The sequence below is a fragment of the Daphnia magna genome, linkage group LG2 (assembly GCF_020631705.1).
Source record: "Daphnia magna isolate NIES linkage group LG2, ASM2063170v1.1, whole genome shotgun sequence".
Lineage (NCBI taxonomy): Eukaryota > Metazoa > Arthropoda > Branchiopoda > Diplostraca > Daphniidae > Daphnia > Daphnia magna.
The window spans coordinates 644,323-668,266 of record NC_059183.1 but is presented as its reverse complement, the minus strand read 5'-3'; the positions used below and the strand labels follow the sequence as shown (position 1 = coordinate 668,266).

The 23,944-nt window shown below is 43.4% G+C and overlaps 1 protein-coding gene across 1 annotated transcript; it reads right to left on the bottom strand.

Annotated features, from left to right (window-relative positions):
• Window positions 1-2,626: 2,626 nt before the first annotated feature.
• Window positions 2,627-11,056, bottom strand: LOC116915339 (mucin-2). The gene is made up of 3 exons (XM_045169021.1): window positions 10,784-11,056; window positions 3,807-8,572; window positions 2,627-3,720 (listed from the first exon to the last, which is right to left on the bottom strand). The coding sequence occupies exons 1-3, from the start codon at window positions 10,805-10,807 to the stop codon at window positions 3,255-3,257; spliced, it is 5,256 nt and encodes a 1,751-aa protein (XP_045024956.1). The 5' UTR covers window positions 10,808-11,056; the 3' UTR covers window positions 2,627-3,254.
• Between the last annotated feature and the right edge of the window lie 12,888 nt (window positions 11,057-23,944).

Sequence of the window (23,944 nt, the reverse complement as noted above, 5' to 3'; positions counted from 1 at the left end):
AATGTTATGGTGATTGCTCTAAGCGCAGTCGATTAGAATATGCAAAATGTTCCAGTTGCTGCATTCGAATTTCTTCTAATTTATTTATAAAACAAACTACTTACAGTACTGTATAGAAGAGTTTCTATTAATATAAATAGAACTATAAATAAAATACCAGTATATTGAGCGAAGGCTTTCTGTCGGTTCGTTTGGCTTGCCACAGCCGTTCGTTGAGTTTCCTTTGAATACAAAGACAGCATACTGAGGCACCGAAGCAGCAACTGGAACCTGATAATGTTGTCACATTCCAAAGCTTGTCTCTCACCCGACAGATGGACTAATTGCCTATAACGTTGCAAAATGGCACAATGAGGGGCGGTAAGTACGCGGGGGCCATTGTGAAAATGTTTTCGAGTATAAAAAGTCGGGAGAAGACACGCGCGCATACGAGTTGCGTGCATCACGAATATGCACGCACAAATCATTCCTGTGGTTTTCAATGGTACGTCACACAGCAGCGACCGCAGACTTCACTTGGCTGGGTTTTTTAAATTTTTTTTATGTCTAATAAAGCACAAATTAGCGCTCCAATGATTAGGTAGTTCATTACCGAAGTAAAACGAGAAATCGACGTTATTGTAGTTTGCCGAATTTTGCGTGTGTTTTCCCTTCTGCAGCGTTCGTTTTTGTGTGTGGAAAATGTTCAAATGTATAAAATGAGGTGAACGGTGCCGTCCGCAACGCAATCTACTGGCATTACGTGGCGTGACTTGAAAATGCTGTTCTTTTGGAGAGCGAGAGAAAGTGCAATGTTATAATATGCAAGCTAAGAAAAAACAAAAGAAATGAAAAAAAAAAGGGTTAGGCATGATATAGGGAAAATGATGATGACACTTGCACTTTTTCGACATGTTTAAGGTATTTTAAACGTGACATCAGTGAAAGGAGCATCTGGAAAATGACATCGGCAGTGAACCCCAAATGAATCCGTGTCCATGAACTACATTTTTCTATACGCTCGAGGCGAATTGTTTCAGCGCAATCCTTGATTGCAAATTTGAAAATGATAAGAATTGATACAATAAACTTACAGTTGGTTAGCGTTAATAAAAATGAAAGTTGAAGATGAGAATTCCCGACATATCGAAGCTGAAAACGTGACCTGACTTTGTCGGCCAATCGGTTCACGTTCGAATTGTGTTTGTTATTACCCGCCTGTATGTACAATTGTAAAGGCATTGTAAAAGACACGACGTATCTGATTAGCATAAGTTTAACATGTTCCTGGTAACAAATTACATACAGGCAAGGTCTGTTGTTTTTCCCGACTATCCATCATACTTTCCGTTCACGTTGAAAATTCAACACGATCCGCTTCTCATCGTTCACAATCAATTTTTAACTTCTGACTGAAGACTGCGCCAATTAACTGTTGTTTCCTTATCTATTGCTAACTGTATAGCTTTATACTGTTTATATCGTCCTGATGTGTTTATACCTGCCAAGTTGTTTGTTTAATTTAGAAATCGTATAACAGTTTGATATTAAGTTATTCATATTATATTTACCTACTGTTTGTTTTCCAGTGTTTTTTCTTTAAACATTTTGTTTATGCATCCGCGTGTTTGCGTTCACGACACAAAGCTTTCCCGAGTGTTCTCAAGTGTTCCGCTGAAATTGAAGGGGAGAAACTGTGAAACAGGAGAAACAACTATATAAAAAGAGCGAAATACTAAAATGAAAAGGCTGTATATATGTACGTGTGAATACAACACACAAATAAAAAAGAAAGGAAAACAAATCGTGATTATGCATTAAGCAGACGTTGCGGTACTGGTGATGCGCACGTTTCGATATCATTAGAGAGATTGCCGGAATCCGTTGCTGCGTGACTCGAGCGTTAATGATGAAGACGACACAGGCCGTTGTTGTTGTTGGCAGTTCGTGTGCGCAGCTATTTTCATCCCCTCCACAAATCGCTTGTGGGTTTGTGCACGTCCTTAAAAAAAAAGATGTACAAAGAACTTTCTCTGCTAGTTACATCAGCTGCTCAACAGCTATAGGATCTTAAGACGATCGTGATGGCTGTTTGGTCTTTTACCCAAATTCATCCTCCATAGGAACAAAACGATAAATGAGGAAAGCTGAAAGCGTCTGAAAGAGAAAAAAAAGGGAAAGGATGAACTACTCGATTCGAGTACATACAAATAGGTGAAAAGCCTTAAAAAGTTATGTACTATTTAAAGAAAAAATATATTGGCATATTTTACCTTCTGTTTAATAATGGCCTCCTCCGTACGCAGCCTGGAGGATCTCCACGGTGGGTGGGAAATCGGTTGTGTTGATCCAGTGATCCAGAAAAATATTACATTCACATCAAGAATAATAGTAAAAAGCGGTCATCTCTCTGCGTGATGTTGCTTTTAACGACGTATTCTTCTCGCCTATCTAAGATGTTATAACGACCATCACCTCCCGTGTGAATCTCTGGCGGGGATGAGAAACACATTTGATGCAACATTTTTAAACAGCAATATTTACGTGTTCGATGATTGCTATAGTGTTTCTCACACTGTGTCCTTGAACGCGATTGCGACACGATTATATGCCTCATAGCAAATAAGGTCACATTGGTATATTATAGAGTAGAGTTTAATAGCAATTCACGCTCGTATATTTTATACATTTTTCTTTTCCATTTCTGCATAATGTTTGAATACAATGTACTAATATACCATTTAGAAATAATAAAATACTGTACCGGTTAAGAAAAAAAAAAACACGAAATTTTGAGCCGGAAAAAAGGAAAAAAAAACGAGTAAACGAAAAATTCATTCATCATCGCTCAAACAATGGTTCAATGTGAGCTAGTCGAATCATTGCGCTTAATAGAAAAATAATAAACCAAAAAGGAATCTATAATATCAGCAGAGTAAAAAAAAAAAACAAACACGAAATATCGAGTTAGTAAAAAGACTATATCTGTTGTTATTTTCTACATCAGAACGTTGTATTTGCATCGAAGGATTGAAGAATATGCAAAGGTTTTATTATTACACACCCATATATACAGCCGACAAGTCATTTAAAAATAATTAGAGCTTTACATCGTCAATCCTCATCACAGATGGTACTGTGGATTTCTGTTGTTGTTGTTTTTGAACCCCCCCTCTCTTCAACTCGACGCCCTATCATATTTTTTTTGCATTTTCTAGCACATATCTTTAATATGAAATCACTAGTCCTACCATCAGTACCACCAGACACAACCATCATTGCGGCGTTTGATTGCTGTTGCCGTCATTGCTGACGTTGCGTGACGAACGCGGTGGCAGTTCGCCCACAATCTGGATGACCTCACTGATTTCGGTCGAAGAAGAGAAACCCAACACGATGGCGCCCTCCGGGAAGAGGGTGATTGAAGAATCATCCGGCACGGCAGTGACTGCGCTGCTGGTTTCAATCAACGTCGGCGCAACTGTTGTTGACTCTTGCTGCACTACATCCGCTACCGTTTGAATGGTGGTCACCGGAGCAGATGTGGTCGTTGTGATTGGTACCTCTGTTGTTGCTGCAGTTGTTGTCGCGTCCGTGACCGTCGTGCTACTGGCAGTCGAAGTGCTAGTCGTGCTGGCAATTCCCGAACTGGCACTTCGGCCTCTCGATCGGATCCTCTCGCCAATTTGTTGCGCTTGAATGGAAACGCCGTTCACTTCCGGCGTATTAGATGTACGATTTCTAGATATTAAAAAAAACAAAAAACAAAAACGGAATTGCATTCATTAAATGGAATGAAATGCGGAACACATTGTTTGCTTTTTCACCTCAAGAGTCGAGTAGTACGGGCGGAAAGGGCCGGAAGTTCGACTTCCAACAAAGACTCCGGTGTGGTGGACAAGGTAAGCGGACGGAAGCGGTTGGCTGGAGCTCTTGTAGGTGTTAGCCGGACAGTTGTCGTTTCCTCGACCGGCAGCGCTGTGGTCGTGGTCGTTGTAGTTGGTCTGGCCGGCCGTCTGGCGAGTAATCCGGCTAATCCATTGGTGGATGCGACAGTGGCTTCAGTAGATGAAGTTGCATTTGAAGCCGATGGATTCTCTTCTACTTCAGCAGGACTGGACGATTCAATGGTCACTGCACGGGCAGTGGTTGTCCGAGTTCCAGGTCGCCGTCCACTGATGATACTGGCCACTGCAGCTGATCCTGTTCCAGCATTCGATTCAATTCGCACTGGAGCTTCGGTTGTTGTCGTTGTTCTGACTGACGGGCGACGAGCTAAAAGGCCGGCCAGTCCACCTGGAGTGGATGAAGTTTCAACCGCCTCAGTCGGGGTAGTAACAGTCGTTGGGACTTCATCGTCGGACGCTTCATCGTTTGATTCAACTGCCAGTAGAGGTGCAACTGTCGTCGTAGTAGTTCGGACTCCTGGCCGACGTCCGCTCACGAGACTGGCCAAGGTATTGTTGGCTGTGGCGACTGGAACAGCCGCTTCTGTTTCGGTGCCATTTTGCGATTCGGTGATGGCACGGGCTGTTGTTGTCCGGCCAGCACCGGGTCTTCGGCCACCAAAGAGGCCGGCGATTCCGTTCGTTGCGTTGTTGGTCACCGGAGTGTCGTTCGATGTTCCAGACGTTGCCTGATCATCAGATGTCGGTCTGGCAGTTGTCGTCCGTCCCGTTCCTGGCCTTCTACCGCTAATGATGCTGGCCACTGCAGCTGATCCTATTCCATCGTTCGATTCAGTTAGAACTGCAGCTTCGGTCGTTGTTGTAGTTCTAGCTGCAGGCCGTCGAGCTAAAAGACTGGCCAGTCCACCAACAGCGGCCGCTGCTTCAGTCGATGTCTGTGCTTGAGTTACCGCCTCAACAGCCTGGGCAGCTGGGACGCTCGTATCGATCCTACGGCCACCTCCTGGCCGTCTTCCGCTCAACAGTCCAGTCAATCCCGTCGTGGAGATGGGCGCGGCCGTGCTGCTGGGCCTCCTTCTACCTCCGAAGGAATTCGAAGAAATGCCAAACGATTCCACTGAGAAATTCTCTTCTTCCTCAACAACTTCTTCATCGTCGAAAACATCGATGTTCTCATCGATCTCCTCGTCCAGCAGTTGTTCAGCCGAATCGACGACAACATCCTGAGTCGTAGTGGTCGTTGGCGTGGTAGTCGTCCGTCCGGACCCTGGCCGTCTAGCGCTGATCAAACTAGCCACTGCGGCAGATCCTGTTCCAGCGTTCTCCGCTTGAATTGGAGCCTCGTTAACTACCGGACTGGCAGTCGTCGTTCTCCTTCGACCACCAAAGAGAGAAGCAATTGCGCCGCCATTGTTGTTTGCGCGGACCGTAGTTGAACTCGATTCGCTGGTGACTTCGGCGATGGAAGCAGCGGTCGTCGTGGCCGCTGTTGAAACAGTCGGCCTTCGTCTAATTGCCAGACGAGCTGTGACAGCAATGGCTGGAACTGCGGTTGTTGTCGTCGTCGTTGTAATCAATTCAACAGCGTCATTGGCAGCCGTGGTCGTGCTGGGAACAGCGGTTGTTCTTCTCCTACCGGCGAAAAGAGAAACTACACTTTTGGGGGTCTCCGTTGATTGGCTATCGGCGACTGTCACGTTGTCTTCTTGACCGCCCGCTGTGCTGATGGAAGAGCTTTCGGTTGCAACAGCCGCTTGGCTGGTGGTCGTAGAAGGCTCAACTGTGGTTGTTGTGGTTGTTGTCGAGACGACAACGGGCTCAGTCACCTGAGTTGTTTCGACGTTCACTTCTTGTGGGATTGGGGTAGTGACGGATTCCTCCAGCAGAACCGGAGCGATGGTGGTGGTCGGGTCGACCTTCACCGTGGTTGGGCTTTCAGTTGTTGTTGTTGTTGTTGATAGCCTTCTTCGGTTATTGGGCAGAGAAACTACCACCGTCGGGGTTGAAATAGACACCTGATTTTCTACTGGACTGTCTTCTACAGATCGGGCCGTTGTTGACGTCGGTCTCCTGCGAATAGCTCCAGGACGTCGGCCGCCGAATGATTGTCCTCCTCCTTGAACGGCTGCTACGGGTATATCATCGGTCGCAACGGATGCAGCAGTTGTCGATGTCGCGACAGCAGGCGAAGGCCTACGTCCTCCGATTCTCCGATTACCTCCACGACGTGTAGAAGTTGGTTCGGCTGTTGTAGTCGATGTCGTTGATGCTTCTGTTGTGCTAGTAATCGTGGTCGGCGACTCGGTTGTGGTCGTAGATGTAATCACGGCAGTTGTGGCCTCGCTTGGTTTCACTTCGGATTCAACCGTCGTGGCGCTGGTAGATTCGGTCGGTTCGGTTGTCGTCGTAAAAAACGAATCGAAAATCGATCGAGTCGTTGATCTAACAGCCTGGGGTCCAGCCCTTGGCGCTGCTGATGTTGTTGGGCTGGACGTCTGAGCTTCGGTGACTAATTCTACGGTCGTCTCATCAATCTGAACAGTTGCTGTTGTTGTTGTTGTTGTTGGGTTTGTAACTCTGTTGAAAATGTTGCGGTTGATGGGTCGAACTCGTTTGTTGACGATCGCCTCTGCGTCGATACCAAGGGCTTCATCCGACTTGTTTTCTTTCTCTGCCTCTGTTGTTGTTGTTACGGTTGTTGAGCTTTCCGTTGTTGTTGAGGCTTCTGTTGTTGTTGTTGGTCTTCGTCGGATAAAAGACACTGCGATCGATGGGGTCGACGACACTTGATTCTCTGTTGCAACCTCGTCGACCGGTGCAATTGTTGTTGATTCAGCAACAACATTGGAAGCGGTCTGAATGTTGGGCTGCTCGCTGGATGTAGTTACCGCTTCCGTTGACGTGGTTGTTGTCGTCGCATCGGTAACCGTGTTGAATATGTTGCGATTGATGGGTCTCGTACGTCTAGACGAAGAGTTGGTATTCGTTCCTGCGGCGTTGTTGTTGTTGTTGTTGGTCCCGAAGACATTGCCGATGGTGCGAATAATTTGATCAGCTCGATTGCCAGTCACTGGCCTCACTCTGCTCCGACTGTTAATCGGAGCTGTTCTAACGACAGGAGGCGTTGCGGTCGTCGATGTTGCCCCGTTGATCGAAGCCGAAACAGCTGCAGCAAACGCCTCGGCCGTGACAGTTGGGGTCGTCTTCAACGAAGATGATGGCGGGGGTGTCCTCGTGATTGTGACGGTCGTCTTCTCCGGCGTGACGATGGTGAACGTAAACGGTTTGGAAAGATCAACGGTAGGGTCCGTAACAAGAACCGAAGCTGTTGACGATGATTCCGTAGATGTTGTCAATGTCTCCGTCGTCGTGATGGCTGCACTTTCTTCCGTCTTCGTCTCGGCCGTTGTCACTTCCGATTGGACGGTCACAACCGGATCTTCCGATGACTGGACTGTTGTTGTTGTTGCTGCGGTGGTGGTGGATCTGATACGTCCCGAACCGAACAATCGGGATCCAGTTTCCTTGACACGACCCGTGCTGCCCTCTCTGCTCGATTCGAAACTATTGACGATGGCAGCTTCTGAAATCGTCTCAGGATCTTCGATGTCATCTTCAGTGATTTCGTCATCTTCGTTAGTGGTCGTGGGGATCGATGTGGTTGTAACAGATCCCTCCGTTAGGGTCGAATCGACAGTCGTCAACGGGACAGAAGGCCTTTCGGTCGTCAAAGAGAACGTGATCGGTGAGAAAGAACTGCGTGCGAAAATCGATGGATTCATCGGCGTGCTGCTGCGTGGTGGGAGCCGAGTCGTTGATGTCACAGGTTCGAACGTGGTGGATGCAACTGTGGTAATTGGTGCGGCCTCGGTTGTTGTACTGGCTGCCACTTGCTCGACTGGAACATCCGTCACAGCTTCAACGGTCGTCGGAGCAATTGATGTTGTTGTTGTTCTGACTCGATTGCGAGGGAAAGTTGGGAACAAAGTCGATGGATTTTCCGTTGTTGTGGTAGTTGCGGTGGTTGTTGTTGATTGTTCCAGGTCCAGGAACTTGGACAACTCGCCGGAAACGGCCGGCTTGACAGTGACGGTCGGTTTGATGCTCTCAACTTCGATGGCCTTTAATTCATTGACTCCGGTGCTCTTGGCACTGTCGGTGATTTTGCGTAAGAATTGCGGCTGGCGGATGCCTTCCGTCTCATCCAAGGCAGCAGCGGTGATGTTCAATTTAGCCTTGGCTTTGGTACGGATGATGGTGTTGATTTGATCGTTGGAATTGCTCAGTTTCACCTGCGATCCAGGCGGGTTGAATAGATTGCCCTTGCGCTTCTTGGTGTTGTCCGTCCTCTTGCCGAATTCCAGTTGGAATTGGCTGAGTTCCTCGAACGAGATGCCGATATCGTTCTCCTCGTCCAACACCTTTTTTATCTCGGCCCCATCGACCAGAGCCAGTCCCCAGTTGGTGACAAGGACGGGCGGGATGCTGATCAGCTGTTCCTCTTCTCCGGATGAAAACACTCGCCTCTGCTGTCCACGATTGGCCGAAGACGGTCGTCTGCTCGACACCTCTTCGACGCTGCCTTTAAGGGCCTCCGCAATCAGCAGCTCCTCTTCGTCGTAATCATCATCGAGCGACAAGGCTCGTGCGCCTACAGTCAGCGCCAACAAGGTAAGCACAACCACCTGATGAGAAACGAAACGCATTTTGGGCTGATGAAATTTCTTTTGACTGCCGCTGACACGGACGCTCCACGTGGGTTGCCTAACTTTGCCCGCAAAAACCGCCATCAAAATCTCATTATTGTCAAAGTTCCCACGATGAGAATAACGGGGCGCGTCTTTCTCTTCTCGTAACGTGTATATAAAGCAATTATCAATAAATGTCGCTCGTACATTTCTTTGCTTTGCGTCTGTGCGAGATAAGAAAAGTATAGGGACAAGATGAAGAAGACGAGATAAAAAGGGAAAGCTGCGACGAAAATGGTCATCCCTTTGCCACCTGTTGAATCTTTCTTTCAGATTTCATTCAATTCGTGGAAAGTGGATAACAGTTTCTCTCGGATTGATCTGCCCATTCGCATCAGCTATTGAAAAAAAACACACAGTTTTGGTGACATTTAATCGATGTCACACTGTTGTGGCATATGATTGATGGAGGGACCTCTTTCGGTGATGGAAGGGCGCTATCAAATCCGAAAAGGGTAATAGACCGTTGGCATTTTTTGTTTTGTTATTGTGGTGTACCTTTCACTTTTTTGGGTTTTTTGGCTGGGAAAAAAAGGGCATTTTTCTGTGTCTGCACCCCAGCGGATTTGTTGTTTGAACGAATGAGGAAACATCGAGCGCATTGCGGCTGAATTAGGGGCGAAGACGAACGAGACGGATCTGTATCGCAATCAACCAACTTACCAAGGATTTTAAAAAATAAAACAAAAACCGTAAAGAAAAATTAAGTCCTTGGCCTATTCACACACACAAAAAAACACATTTCTCTTTCATCCATCTACGAATCTATTCGTTAATTCTTATGGAAATCTTCTCCTTGTGCTGATGATGCGCCTCGAGGTACACAGTTTTGGCGTGAATCATAAAAAAATGAACGAAAAAGAAAAAAAAACATTTGAAAAGTGAAGGTGATGATGAATGAAGTGCTGGGCAATTGCCGCCAGGCAGAAGAAGATTCTTTTCTCCGCTGTTTTATTGCGTTCCACAATGGCTGTCATTTTTTTTTTTCTTAAGAAAAAAGCAATTTCTTTCGTAGAGTGTGTGAAAAAAAAATCCCCATCGTATCAGCGCAATTTGCTAAACATTTCCTCCGCACAACCGGTTCCCTTTTCTCTCTGGTTTATACTGGGCGTGTGAGAAATTTTAAAACTCTCTTCTTACCTCCCTCCCCCCTCTTCTTTTCTCTCAAAGTTGGTTACATCTAACCGTGTCTTATGTGTGTGTGTGTGTGTGCGAGCCTTTTTTTTTTTTTTGCGTGATGGGAGCGCGTCTTTTTTAGCGCTATTCGTCCTCAGACTTTCTAAACAGTTGATGGTCGGCAGAAAAGGGGAGGGCATCCCATCAAAAGTGCACAAGCCACACGTTTGGCACGTTGCCGAAAGAAGAAGAAGATAAAAAAACAAACAAAATACATCTTTTAACAGACGGGCAGACCCGGTGTGCCAGCGGTAAATTCGCCTCGGGCTGTGTGTCTCTGCGTCTATACCGGGAGCCCCCCCCCATTCTTTCTTTGGCAAGATCGCTCTGCGTGTCACTTTCGTTGGCCAACATGTTTCTTCTTCTTTTGCTTTTTCCTCCTTGATAGTTTCGCCTTTTTTTTGTTTTGTTTTGTTTAACTTCGTGAGTTGCTCCGTCGGCAGTAGATGATGACACCAAACGAACGGCCACCAAGAACAGAGAGAGAGAGAGAGAGTCACGCCTGGCCTACTCACCTCTCCCTTTTAGCTGCTGGCGTTGCGCAGCCCGAAAATCTTCCCAACTGCGGGATGGGTTACATTTTGTTTTTGTTTTTTTATTTTATTTCTCAACCTTTAACCAAACCCTCCTCTTTTCGTGATTTGCCGTTATCTTTTCTAGCCACCCTCTTCTAAATACTATACCATATCATCAATGAAGTGAGACGTGTTCCATTTTCTTTTTAAAATTCGAATTTTTTTTGAAAAATTAAAAACAAAACACGGCAGTCGAAGACAACAAGGAGGGGGAGCACTTTCTCTGTTTTCTTTAAATGATTCACGATGACTTGAAATGTTATAGGTGATGCCATCGTTCAAAATGCGGACCGATTCAAAAATCCTTTCGTTTTAGTAGCCGCGGGTGATTGTCCCGCAAAACATGGCGACGTATACAACCGTTTAAAAAAAAAATCAAAATCAAATGAAAACTTACTGTTAAACTGCAAGACGACTTCATGTTCTTCCGATTGGCGAAAATGAATCAGCACGACAAAAATTGGAACCCCCGTCCCTGAAGAAAGAAGCACTTGGGGCGATATTTTCAGTTCCAACGAAAAGGAAACCAATCTTTAAACGTCTCCGAAGACAATGAAAATACGTGAAAGAGAGAGAGAGAGAGAGTTGTTGTGATAATCAGCAAACCGGGAGGGGAGGATGGAACGATGCAACACACTCGACAGACTCGGATGGAGTGAACGTACGTCTTTGATGACCAACTGAGCTTTATACGCAACCGGCGGGACGGCGTTGGTTCAACACTCAGCTGTGTACAAAAAAAGGGGGGAGGGATATATTTTTCATTTTAGTTGGTTATGTGGCAACGTCACAAGACGTATGTCCTTTTGCATTTCCCCGTGTAAAAAAAAAAAAAAGGAAAGGAAAAAGAGAGAGAGAGAGGTATGGGATGTCTATCGTGGGCGGCCCTTTTCTCCGGCGCTGGATATTAAGTCACTCCCATTGGCGTATAGAGTCGCGTAATAATATCTCTACTCTTCTTCTCCTTGACTGTTTTTTGTTTGCAACGTTCTTAACATTCCCAAAGCGGGGGAGGGTGGCAATCATCGGCTAGACTATATCATCCTATTATCCGTTTTCTTTTGTTTTCGCCATGTAAAAAGGAATCCCATTTTTTGTTTGTTCAGTCGATCGCTAATTATAGTCTTAGGTGTTTCAAATTGAAAGAGAAAAAGAAGGACGACTTGTCATCTTGCGTTCTTTTAAGATCCTGATCGTTGATGAGTCGGATATAGCTAAGAAAGAGAAACGATTGGATGAAAGCCGGAAGTGTGCGGATCTGTTTCGCGTGTCATCCGTTCTCTTTGTTTTTTTTTTTAATTGTTTTCGGGGGGTCTTTCTTTATAGAAGAGGAACGAGTTCCCACAAAACCAGGAAAAGAGGTTGTTTGTCTTGATGACACAGCTGGAAAGAACAATTTTTATTTATTATTTAATATTACTACGATCACCGGAAATTAATTCCATCGTTTAATCAATGCCTTATGTACATACTTCCAAATAAATCATCTAATTCAATCTATATATATAGGCTTCTTATCATAATATAATATCGCGTTTGTCACTTCTTTTCCTATACTTCGATTTCACTCCCGCAGGTACGTTTACCCTTTTCTTTGCATAATCACGAATCAAAAAAAAAAGAAGGACAGTTTTCTCTTTGAGAATAGGAGTGGAAAAAAAAACCGCCCCAAAAAAAACACGTCCGGACTCGATTTGAATGACACATTCTTCTCCGCTAAGCAAACACAATCTAAATCAAGTCAACGTATATATGTTTATAGAGACGCGTGCTATTCAGGGTTTTATTGTCACTCACGGATGACAAATTTCCACGTATATCAATAGCTTCTGGAGTGTTGTGCATATACGCAACTTAAAAAAAGCAGAAGACTTCCAAAGCAAAAAATTGCTCATTTCCGAAAATAGTTGATTACTTAGTCAGGACGTAACGCTGTTCGGGCGTGAGCTGTCACGCGTGTAAAACGAGCGCAGCACGAAAAAAAAAATGAAAAAGCTTAGTGATGACTTTGGCGTTACACCATATTTCACGATCGTCATCCAAATAAGGTGACATGCTTTTTCCTCCTGCGCCAGCATATCTGTATACGCAGCACAAGTTCGCCATTTTGTCATGTTGGCCTTCTTTTTCCCGGTTCTTCTTGTGTCATTTTCGGTCTGAACGCGGGGCATTTCTCTCGCGGGTTTAGATGTTTCCCTTTTTGCCCGACCCCGACTGTTATTTCCCGTCCCGCCTCTGTTTTTCTTTGTTTTTTTTTTTTCTTTCTTCTTAGAGAAATCGAACTAGAGGTATTCACGACTAGGAGGAACTAGACGGCCATCAACGACGACTATAAGCGAACGGGAAAATCCTTTGCGCTTTTTTGTTTCTTTCTTTTCGGTTTGTGTCTCTTGTTTCTCTCTCCGGCTGATTAGAATGCAAATTCGATAACAGGCGAAAGTACAAGGAGACGCAAGCAGAGATGCAGATGCGCTAACACACAGCCAACTCTTTTCCCCTCCTCATTTCTTTTTCTTTTCCGTTTGGTTTGGGGAGTGGTGTTCCAGCGCTTTCCACTGGTTCGTTAAGTGTTTGATTCACTTGACATCGTCGTGCACTTTGTCCGTGTTGGCTGTCACTTGACACCTCGTCGCAACGCTCTATACCCGCCGTATATGTTTTAAATTCGTTTGAATTGCGCGCAATGAGCTGCGTATATGCAGATTTTTTGGGAACGTGTTGTGTCGCTGTTGAGTATATCATCATGGGTTAATGCGATTCCCGATTCGAAATGACGTGTCAACTGCACAAACTTGTTGCGGCTCACGACATGAAGAAACGACGCTGGAGGCGACCATTGTCATCATTGATTATTGACGCCCTCGTCTTCACTTTTTTGGGGGGATTGCTTTTCACTTTTTTTTTCTTTTCTACTTGCCCGCCCACTCGATCTTCTTTGCGTGGTAATTGAATTTTTGAAAAACCTTCAAACGGAAGATTTCGCGCGCGCGAGCTGAAATTAAAAGGACTCGCCGAAGGTCGCCAGCATTTCTCTACGGAATTTCAAAGAAAATAAAAGTAGAGAAGGAGAGAAATGTTTTGTTTTGTTGACCTCATTACGTAAAATTCGTCGTCAGCGCACCCACGCCAGTTCCAACGAGCGCCAAATTCAAAAATTGCGCCACATCACCGCAAACGCTGATGTGTCGAATGCTGATCCGATTTACCAAATCAACGTTGATTGCAAACGTAAAAAAACCCCAAGGAAATGTCGTTGAATCCCACTGTGACGTAATCACTAGCGAATCCCGTAACCCATCGCACGAAATTCTCTTAGAAAACGATTCCTCTTTTGAGTTGTTGATTGTAATTCGTGTCTACCGGTGTAGGGCAGATTGGTTTATTTTACGGCCATATTTCTAACGCGCATCTACTCACTTTTCATGCCGGTCACACGGGGCAACGTCTGTGTCAGATAACAAAAGATTTCTCACCTGGCGGTGGGTGGGATGTGCTACAGAGTGGAAGGCAATGACGCGGGAGCATCGCACAAATTAGCCCGAAATGCGATTTCACGTTGATGCGCTATCCGACTTCTGTGTACTACCTAATGTTTTCTCCTTCCTCTTTGCCAAAAGGAATTAAAGTGGGGAAAAAAAAAGAATCTTTTGTTCTTTTTTCTCGTCTGACGCGTCCGCCTGAGATTCTTTTCTTCTCTGGCCCGTCGATAAATCTTAGACAGTTTCACAAAAGGGGAAAACGCAAAGAAAATGTTAGAAGGAGGAAATGTGTACAAGCCCAAGTTAAAAAGCGAAGACAAGGCGAAAGAAGATTAATGACGTCGATGCAAAAAAAAAAACGATGGAAAGCGATGAACGTGGCGTTGGCTTTTACTCATCCAATTATCGATTTTTTTCTTTCACAAATTCCCAACGTGTAATTTTGCTCGTCACTCAGCGATGCGAAGAATCCCTTATACCGGCCTTTCTCCACCCTTCCGACGTCTTTGATTTGTTCCATAAAAAGAAACATAATAACAGCGCAACAGCTATAAGTAAAAAAAAAACAAACAATCCATTTGGGAAAAATCGAATACAAGATTTGTTATATGCCGTTGCTGACCGTGTTATTATGGTATATTTGCGGATGAAGAAGCCGCGCATGGATGGTTTGATTCTCACAACGAGTAACAGAGAGAGGAGAGTAGGAAAAAAAAGGAGGGGGGATGAAAGGTGAGAACCGCCACGGCCAACCGACCGCGGTCGACCGTCAGAAAGAAACGCTGGGCCATTCAAAAAACAACGTCTTATTACGAAATGAAAAAAACAAAAAACAAATTGACTCACGCTCTTTTTTTTTTAATGTTAAAGGAATAAGAAAACCAGCTCACTGACGTGCGGTCTAATAATAATAACATTCTTTTGTATAGTGGTTGTGTTTCTTGATCGGTCGGCTTATTCGTCTGCTTCGCTAACTAACGATGTGGCTGTGTTAGACGGTAACAGGCTGACACGGACGGGACCTGATGGCAGTAGCGCACGAGCGGACGCATTGATTGACGAATTTCGGCAAGAAAATATTTATAATTGCGCCAAAATGGGGGATGACTCTCTTGCGCTTCATTGTCCTTCACTTTCTAGTAGAGTGTCCATTCATTTTCCGTAAAAATAAATTGGCTAGAGGTGAAAAGTGCGGCAGCCTCGAGAAGGTATATAGCGGCACGAAATATCAACTATAATGGCAAAACATAATAATATAGCTCTGGTGGCTCGTCTTCTTTTTCGACCGTTTTCGGAGACCACAGTTGCCAAATAAGAACGGGCAGTGCATCACGTGAAGAAGACGGGCATAAATTAAAAGGGCCGCTGCCATGTCAGACGTATTGTCTATACGCCATAAACGTAAATAAATAAATAAATTTCAAAGAAAAGGAAGACAACGCGCTTTCACTTTCACTTTTTGTTTTGGCTGGCGTTTTGCCTTGTACCCAAACTGTTTTAGCATTAAGAGACCGGCGAGAAAGATAAGAACAACGTTTGCCAAGGAAAGCCGTTATAGCGGATTTCATCTACTGTCATAAGCGCATCCTTGTGGTTTTATTCTTCTTAATTCAGCTATTATTATAGATTTTCTTGGGTGCTTTTCTGCCCTGTCCCAGTGTCCCATCGGCTGGCTGTTGTTCTCGTCCGACCTTATCTCGTTCAGAATATCCTTCACGTTGCTGCACAATAGGTTCGATTAGGCTATACCGAACGGCTCGGTTCGGCTACTCTGCACGTCCTTCATTTGGGCTAGGAATGATGCGACGGCCTCATCATTGACGACCAAACACGGATGATGTTGCTGCCTTGAGGATCGAGACACACATTTTCGACTCGTTCATTTTTCTTTTGTCGTCCATTTTCACAGTCCAGTTTCATTTGACGTGTCCCGATTTTCTTACAATGAGGAGCATACCTTGAGCCTATTACACACACGCAATAAATAATAGCCTATGGTTGTTCGTTTAACAAGATTAAATTGCCTGTATACATCAAGAAGATTCAAATATGATCAAACATATAAAGGGAGAGAGTCAAAAGGGAAAACGATTTGTTTTTTCACGGGGCGGGGACAGAGAGAAAAGATTTTTCTCCTTTCCTTTTCGGCTTTTGATGTATAGTGTCTGAATTTAAACCGCGCGAAAGAGAATAGTCTAAAGCTTTTATTTGTAGACGGTTTGTATTAGTAAACAGGAGCTGCGCTCTAGTCCGTGTCGTGTGTCGGAAAACAGCCATCCCGCGCAAGTTTAGTGCTGTCACACACAGCAGAGCAATAATAATATAATCAGATGACGAAGGGAAAAGCGGCCACCGCTCGAAAACACGTGTGCAATTTCAACCGAGTTGCCATGACGAATAAACAATCGCTATATAGTTCTATCCTTCTTCTTTATTTTTTATATTTTTTTTTCTAATCCAAGAGCAGAGATTTTGTTTTGTTTCGCATGGTAGACGATTTTGGTGCGACAGTTGACATATCCACACACTTTCATCTTTTTTTTTTGTTAAAGAGAAACCATCCGAAAGAAGTTGGAAATGCACAATAAGATTCTACATACCAATTGGTCCGTGGCGTGAAAAGGAATTTAGAATACACCTTATAGTTTCTATAGGGCGATGCCGGGAGCATCCAGCCCTCCTTTTTTCTTTCAAAAAAAAAATCAGAACTGTCTAACTGTTGCCTTCGTATACAACGAAAGCTGGCGACACGCATAACGGAGAAAAAGAGAGATGAAGCGCAGTGTTATTCTAATCATCGTGGAACAGTTTCATTGTCGCGCAGCGAATCCCACGCTTCTTTTCGCAAGGCAACAAGCACAGATATATATTTATATACAAAAGAATTTTTTTTTTTGTACAATCCACTCTCCCTTTCTCTCTTATGCGATGCCTACAGGGGGCAGAGCCGATGAATCTTCTATTCTGCTTAATACCGCAAGAGGTTTTTAGGTTGTCCCTGGCACGAACATCTCCACTCGACGCCCTATACGGCGCTAATCATTTCAAAAAAAAAAAAGCCACAACTGTATAATACGTGTATATACATAATCTAACGGGACTGGTTTCTATGTTGTCCCGTTTTTGTTTTGTTTTTTTCTTTCTCCCCCGACTGATGATGATGCCTCGTCAATTATTGTTCATTAAGTCATCTCTCTTTTCTATTACGGTCTTCGATGAAAAAAGAAAAAAATGCGCAACGCGTATTCAAATGATGGGCCGAAAAATGTCGCATGCAACACGCGACCACGTCCCCATCGAAAGTTCGTGTGGGTTCACTGATTTGCTTACGTTTCACGACCATCCTTGGTCTCTTGTGCTGGCATCAGTAGTCATTCGTGTATAATGTATGTACAATTCTACATTGTTCTTCCTTATGGAATGCCATCAACTCTGCGGTGAAAGTGACAAGGTCCTGAACTGTTTCGCATTGTTTCCTTATACTTTTCATTTGATTGTGTTCTCTTTATTTGTTCAAGTCTATCAAGGCAAATTGTTAGATATATACCACATGTTGGTCATGGACACATGTCAAGTGCCATATGAACAACCGCAAAGCTCCACTTGCTACTGCCCTAGAAATTCGTTGAGCTAATCGGCGAAAGAAGGAGACAAAGAGAGAAACAAATGTAGAAAACGATTGAAAATAAATTTCCTTGTATGTCTTCTAAAGTGTTGTTGTTGAAAGCTCGCGGAATTAATAGGCAGCTCGAGTCGGAATGCGAAAAGAAAGAAGAAAATGAGACAGCGATGAGATACGACGGAGGATGCTTGAAAAATATATTATTCATGCTCTTGCTATTGTTGTTGCAGAACTGCGCATGGCGGACTTTTGTTGGTAAGTATACACCACATAGGCTGATGGTAAAAAGAAAGTGAAAGGCCCTCTGCCCTGCCAAATATGATGATGGCGTCTCTCACTCCATGTGTGTGTGTGTCTGTCCATAATTCGTTGGCTTTGATTTTCAAAGATCTTTTGCTTGTTTCCTCTCTGGACCGGTCGTGAGCCTCAAGCCCAAAGCAAAACAAATAAACAAGGAAAATAAAAGTGAGAGGATTCTTCTTTTATTTTTCTATTCGTTTGATTGTTTCTGTGCGTTCGTTTTGCGCAACGGCAGGGACCTTAAAAAATACGTTCAAAACACTTTCCAATTCCCAGCGCCATCATCCAGCTGTGTCTCTGCGTGTGTATACCCTCTCTAGTCTTTGAGGATGAGCCACAGCCATAAAAAATAGAAGAATGGGAGAGAGACAAGCGAAAACAACAATGCGAAAATCACGGTCATTTTCAAATGGCCTGTACGAAAAACGAAGCCAAAACAAAGCCGACCTTTTTCGTTTTCATACACGCGATGGCTTTCGATTTCAACCCTGCCGCAAGACAGCAGAAATGAGGTCTATTATAAGTTTCTGATTGTCGAAAAGGGAAGCGATCGGGAGTCCTTGTATTCGTTATATATTATACATACCAATGTCGGGCCTCCCTTTGCTGTGCATCTTTTTTGTTTCAACGTATAGAGACTCGATTGCGGTTACGTGGCTAGTCTTTTACTCTACATGCTCAGACACCTGCTGAGACAACCATGAAAATCCTTCTTTTTTTTCTTTCTTGTTCTTTTCTTATTTCGTCATAGTTTCGTCAGTTTTAAATCGTGTATATGCGGCCAGTTTATTTCGCTTGTTGTCCACTCATTTCTTCTTCCGTTCATCCGTTGTTACGACAAGCGATAAAAGTCCCCACGAGCAAATGTAACATGAAGCAATTACTTAAAGCCAAAAAACAAAACAAAAAAAACTTATCGAGCGAATTGAGGGAAAAAGAGAAAACTAATGTCCTAGAGGAAATGAGCTTATAAAGAGTCTCTGTATAGACATTTATTTTTTTTTAACTGAAGAAAAAGCGGGAGCAAGCGCGTCCCGACCTTTGACGTGAGTAATGCGCTCCCCTCTGCGCTATTTACCGTGCGGCATTTTGTTTTCGTTGTTGTAATAACTGGCTCGAGCACCACCGCCGCTTCTGTTTTTAACTGAGGAAACCGAGACCGCAGTTGCCCCCTACACTCAACTATTAGCACAAGAGACCATTTTTTGTTTTTTGTTTTTTCGGGTTGATCGTTTGCATATATGGACAGCAGACCCGATGAGCATCGCGTTTTTTTTCAACGTGAAAACTGACGTCAACAATGTTAAACATAACGCGCTACAACAATATACCAACTGAGCGCATTACGCAAATTCAAATTTTCCCGTTGTTGCCCACGAACTGCCAACTGAGGCCGCCCAACTGATGGTGAAATCTCGGCGAAAGTTTCAAATCCTTTTCCTTATGTATTCCCTTCAAAAGTCAATATGCATTTTTTTGTTTTTTTAAAGCAAAAAAAAGACGATTTATTTTTAGCTTCTCTATCGTGATAGACGTCTACGTAATAAAACTATATGTACACAACAGCAACTTCGGATCGGGAGTGAGATATATAGACAAGCACAAATGTGTTTTCGCTTTGTTGTTGTTGTTGCTTCATTATAACGATGGGTTGGTTTCTGGCACACAGCGTGCCCAGATTTACGGTCATTTTGAAAATAACGAGTTGGTCACGTCTCTTATTATATTTCAGGTTTTTTGCTGCATGGGAGAGAACTCATCATTTTCTTTTTGACCAAAACGACTGGGCCAACTCGCGAGCGCTTATCGTTTCAGCATATAACCCGGCCTCAATGGTTTTTTTTTACATCAAACCGAGCGTGAATAGTGCACCCACAACGACCAGTTGGCATTTTGGGTGTAGTCCCCCCCCACCCAAAAAAAAAAGAACAGATTTCACGGCTGAAATAATTACGGTAGCTCTGCTGAATGTTAAACGGGCGGATCGTTTAAACGACAGCAGCAAAATAACAAAAACACCCATTCCATCACGATAGAGTTCTTCTTGGAAGAAGAAAAATCCAACGGAAAACGAAAGTGAACGATTCAATCTCTCTAAACATGGCCATTGTTATCTCTTACAATGAACAGCATATTATCAGAATATTCTCAGCTGCGATGAATGTCCAAAAGATGCCTCGTAAAAAGGAAGAGAAGCAGTTCTCTATATCAAATAAGAAACACCGTATTGAGATGCGCGTGGTGTTAGATTGTATATACGGCATCTATTGCAACGTAAACTGGCTAGTTCTCTCCCGCTGCTTTTTCTCGCCATTTGGAGAAAAAAAAATTATAATAATAATAATAAATACACAATAATAGATACAACCCATTGTGATAAAAGAGAAACAGGTGATGTTTGCGTCTTAGAAAGGGTCAGCCTCCATGCGATAATAAAAATAAAAACCTTTCACGCGCCGTGCGTTACGCAATAACGTTCAATCAGCTATCGGAAAGAGAGAGAAGACGAAAGTTGCATCGATGAAGACGATCCATAGTCAAGTCCTCATCAACAATTTTTTAAATGTTAAGGCTCTCAGACCGGTCGTTTTCTTCATTTCTTTTCGTTTTGGCGATGACTCTCTCTCTCTCCTCATACTTGGAAAAAGAGAGAATGAAAAATAAAAAAGAGGTACGGCTGATGCTGAGACCTTGACACAACCCACACCTGTGCGTCCTTTTTCCACCATCCTGCGACCTCCTCCAGAGCCTCGATGGATTCCCCTTCTATGTTGAACACACAACAACAACGGGCTTGTCCGAGTTGTGTATGTATAGTCACATATGTAGGCTGGTTATGCTATATACGTTGGGGGCAGCATATATACCTCACGTTACAAAACACACATTAAAAACATTTTCTGTGTGTGTGCATATTTAATATAGCTGTTTGAAAAATTCGGAGAAATTCAAAGACATTTAGCACAGGTTTTTTTTTTTTCTTTTAGAAAACGTCCTTGTCCTCTGTGTGTGAAATAGGTACACGTTAAGTATAGACCATCTTTGCCCTGCAGGGTTTGATGCATGTTGTGTGTATAAATTGACGATGGAGAGAGTGAGAAAAACAGACAAAAACATATCTGGAACGCGACAAATCCCATCACCGAGTAGCTAGAGCGTATGGAGGGCTAAATAAGGTTCTTTCTTTGGCCGTGTGTGCATGCAATTCACCTTATTATATAGAATAATGATCGGCTTTCATTCGATGTAGGCCAAGAGAAGGTGTCAAGTCTACATAAGCCTTAATGAGGGCTGTGTGACCAACGTTGAAAAGAGGCGTTAGGATCAATTTTCCGATGAGCAAAGAGCCACGCCACGTTCTGAGGCAACAGCAGCAGGCAGTTGTCGAAATTTTCTTCTTTTTGGAATGGAAATTTATGACATCCTTTACCGTTAACTCTCTGCGGGTTGCAGCATATCATCATCCTTGCACACACGAATATCCAGTCGGCTAATCGTATATGCATTTCGTATATATTTATACGCTATTTCGACATGTGTCGACGAACTTTAAAGGCAATTTAAACACTTTAGATTTGAATTTATCTAATGAAAATGCACTTTTTCTCCGGTCTGGTTGGTTTCGATTGTCATGTAAACCAAAACTGGTAATGTTTTTAAAATATCGTGCGTCTTATCTGTTGAAGTTGACAACTTGATGACACGTAGAAGTGGCGATATACAAGAGGGCATGTGACACACAAAAGAATGTTCCCCTATTGTCTCGTTTGTTGGAAGAAAGTCACATCACAACGAACATAATGGTCTGCCACTCGAATCAAAATCATGTCGTACCATCGCGAGATTTCCGTTGGGTACGATGACATTATTTGCAGACCTTATTTGCATATACGGAGAAAAGAGCTTTCTCTAGTTTGAGAGCAGCTCTCAATTCACGTTGGCAGGGATCTACTTTTCGTCGTGACTTAAATGCGAGTGAATACTCCTCTTTTCTATATGATTCTGTGACGCGAAAATTTGAATTTATGACCATTTATTGGCTCCAATGTTTACAGCCATAACTTTCACTCGCAATTTCCGGTCATTCAAGCTATGGTCAGCATTGTTGGAACTGTTCTCTAAAGAAGAAAACAAAAATCGATTGTGAAAGCTCCTCAATGGTGCGGGTGATGGGGTGTTGATTTAATCGGTTAGAACGTGATCCATAATGAAGCAGCGTCAGCTCAAAATATTTGCTCGTCATTGTGAAACTGTGTTTTATTTGAATAAATGAGCGAATGCAAAGAGCATCTAAATATGGCTAGCACCTCACCTGAATCAACTGAACAGAAAAAATCTCTAAAACTTGTGTTTAGCACTTGATCTTTATGGAAATCTCGCCCGCGTTTTCTTTCTGATCTAAATAGGCGTCCACGTGCGTCATTCGTTCTAGCAGACATTGCTTGTAAACGCGAGCTCTAAACGGCCATCGGTAATGAGTCCGTACCATTAAGCGATGGCCTCAATGTGCCGAATTGGACTAGAAATCCAGGACGTTCGTGTCGAACGACGCATCACGCTCCTATTAATTTAACTCGGTTCAAATATTATCTAATGGAGCAGATATGCAACAGCCAGCTTGTTTCGTGTAATGACGGAGCTCGTCGCTCCGACGAATGACACGATAGATTAGGCATGAGGTGAACGTTGCATCAATTCAACCTTTTTAGGGGGATGAGGCAAGGTCGAAAGAGTGCACGTCACGCGAACCAATCTATCCCTTCACTATAAGGCAGACGAAGGTAAGTACAGGTGTAGGAGGAATGCGATGCACGTAGAGAAGGAATCGCGCCCGTTTGTTTTTTTTTTCAGCTGAAATTGAAAGTGGCTGTTGTTTCTCTATAGTAGAGCGCGTCCTTGGTAAACTCGTGAGATCCTCTTTGATGTTCACGTTTCTGCATTATAGCGGTTGCTTCCCTTTCTCAAAAATGGATGGCGTCAATTGAAGGTCGTAAAGTGACTGGGAAATTAGACAATCAAATTGGAATCTGGAATCTAAGGCGGCACTATAAAGTGCCTTCTTTGGTGAGGTATTTCAGTTGTCATATTCATGTCAATCATCGATTATCGCTTCACGTCAATGTTGACGGACGCAACAGTTGAAGGCTTCATAATCGACTTGACTAATAAAACAACACGGACTAAAATTCCTCTCTTGCCCAGATGTTACAGGGAAAGAAACTTGTTTTCTTTTGAAACAAAATTTAGCAATAAAGTGCATTTTTCTGAGTCTGATGGAAATCTTAAGCGGAAATTCATTGCCCATCATTGGGGATGGGTAGGTTTTTTTTGTGTGATGCAATGGACATGAAATGCCATGGCCTTTCCACGTTGTCAAGGAAACTGAATTCAGAAAAAGAATTCAGCTTGTTGTGTAATTACTGGAAGGTAGATTATCACTAGACAACAGAGCAGGATCTCTTTAAAGTTATCGAAATAAATGGTGGGTCGCATGGCTTTCCGTAGTTGTGTGAACTGCTATCCTGCATGACACGTAACCGCATCTAATCGGTTAATCATGGACGGTTTCATTTCTTCTTAATGGGCTATGTGAGATACTACATGTCTGAAATCCGATCCCAAAGATGTGCATATTTTGTTAAACGAGGCTAGACAAGCCCGTGAACATGATCAAACGTTGTCTGATTATAGAGGCGGGAAGATTAACGTCGATTCAAATGGCATCATCAATTTTTATTGCCATGGTTTGTTTCGTATTGCATAGTGCTGCAACTGGCAGGAATGAAAGCATTCTAATTGGAATCTTACCAACGTTAAGATGCGCGCCTGATATTTTAGCTCGCCGCAGGACTGTTTTTTTAAAGAATTTATATTTTTTGGTTAAGTGCTGCCATCTCACGCTTAAAGAATAAACTCGTTGCCAAGCGTAGTAGAAAAAAAAAGAATAAATAAAAATAAATGAAAGGAAAAAGAATTCCTTGGCTTTTTCAACGTGGTATGGTCACATCCTTTTGTCCCAATTTGCATACTACAATCTTCTCGGTAATCAATCATAGAGAATCCCTTATTATCTCAGAATGGATTTTTTGATGAAGATTCATTATCTCTGCTAAACAAAACCAAAGAAAAAAAAACAAAAACATCGTATCTATTGTTC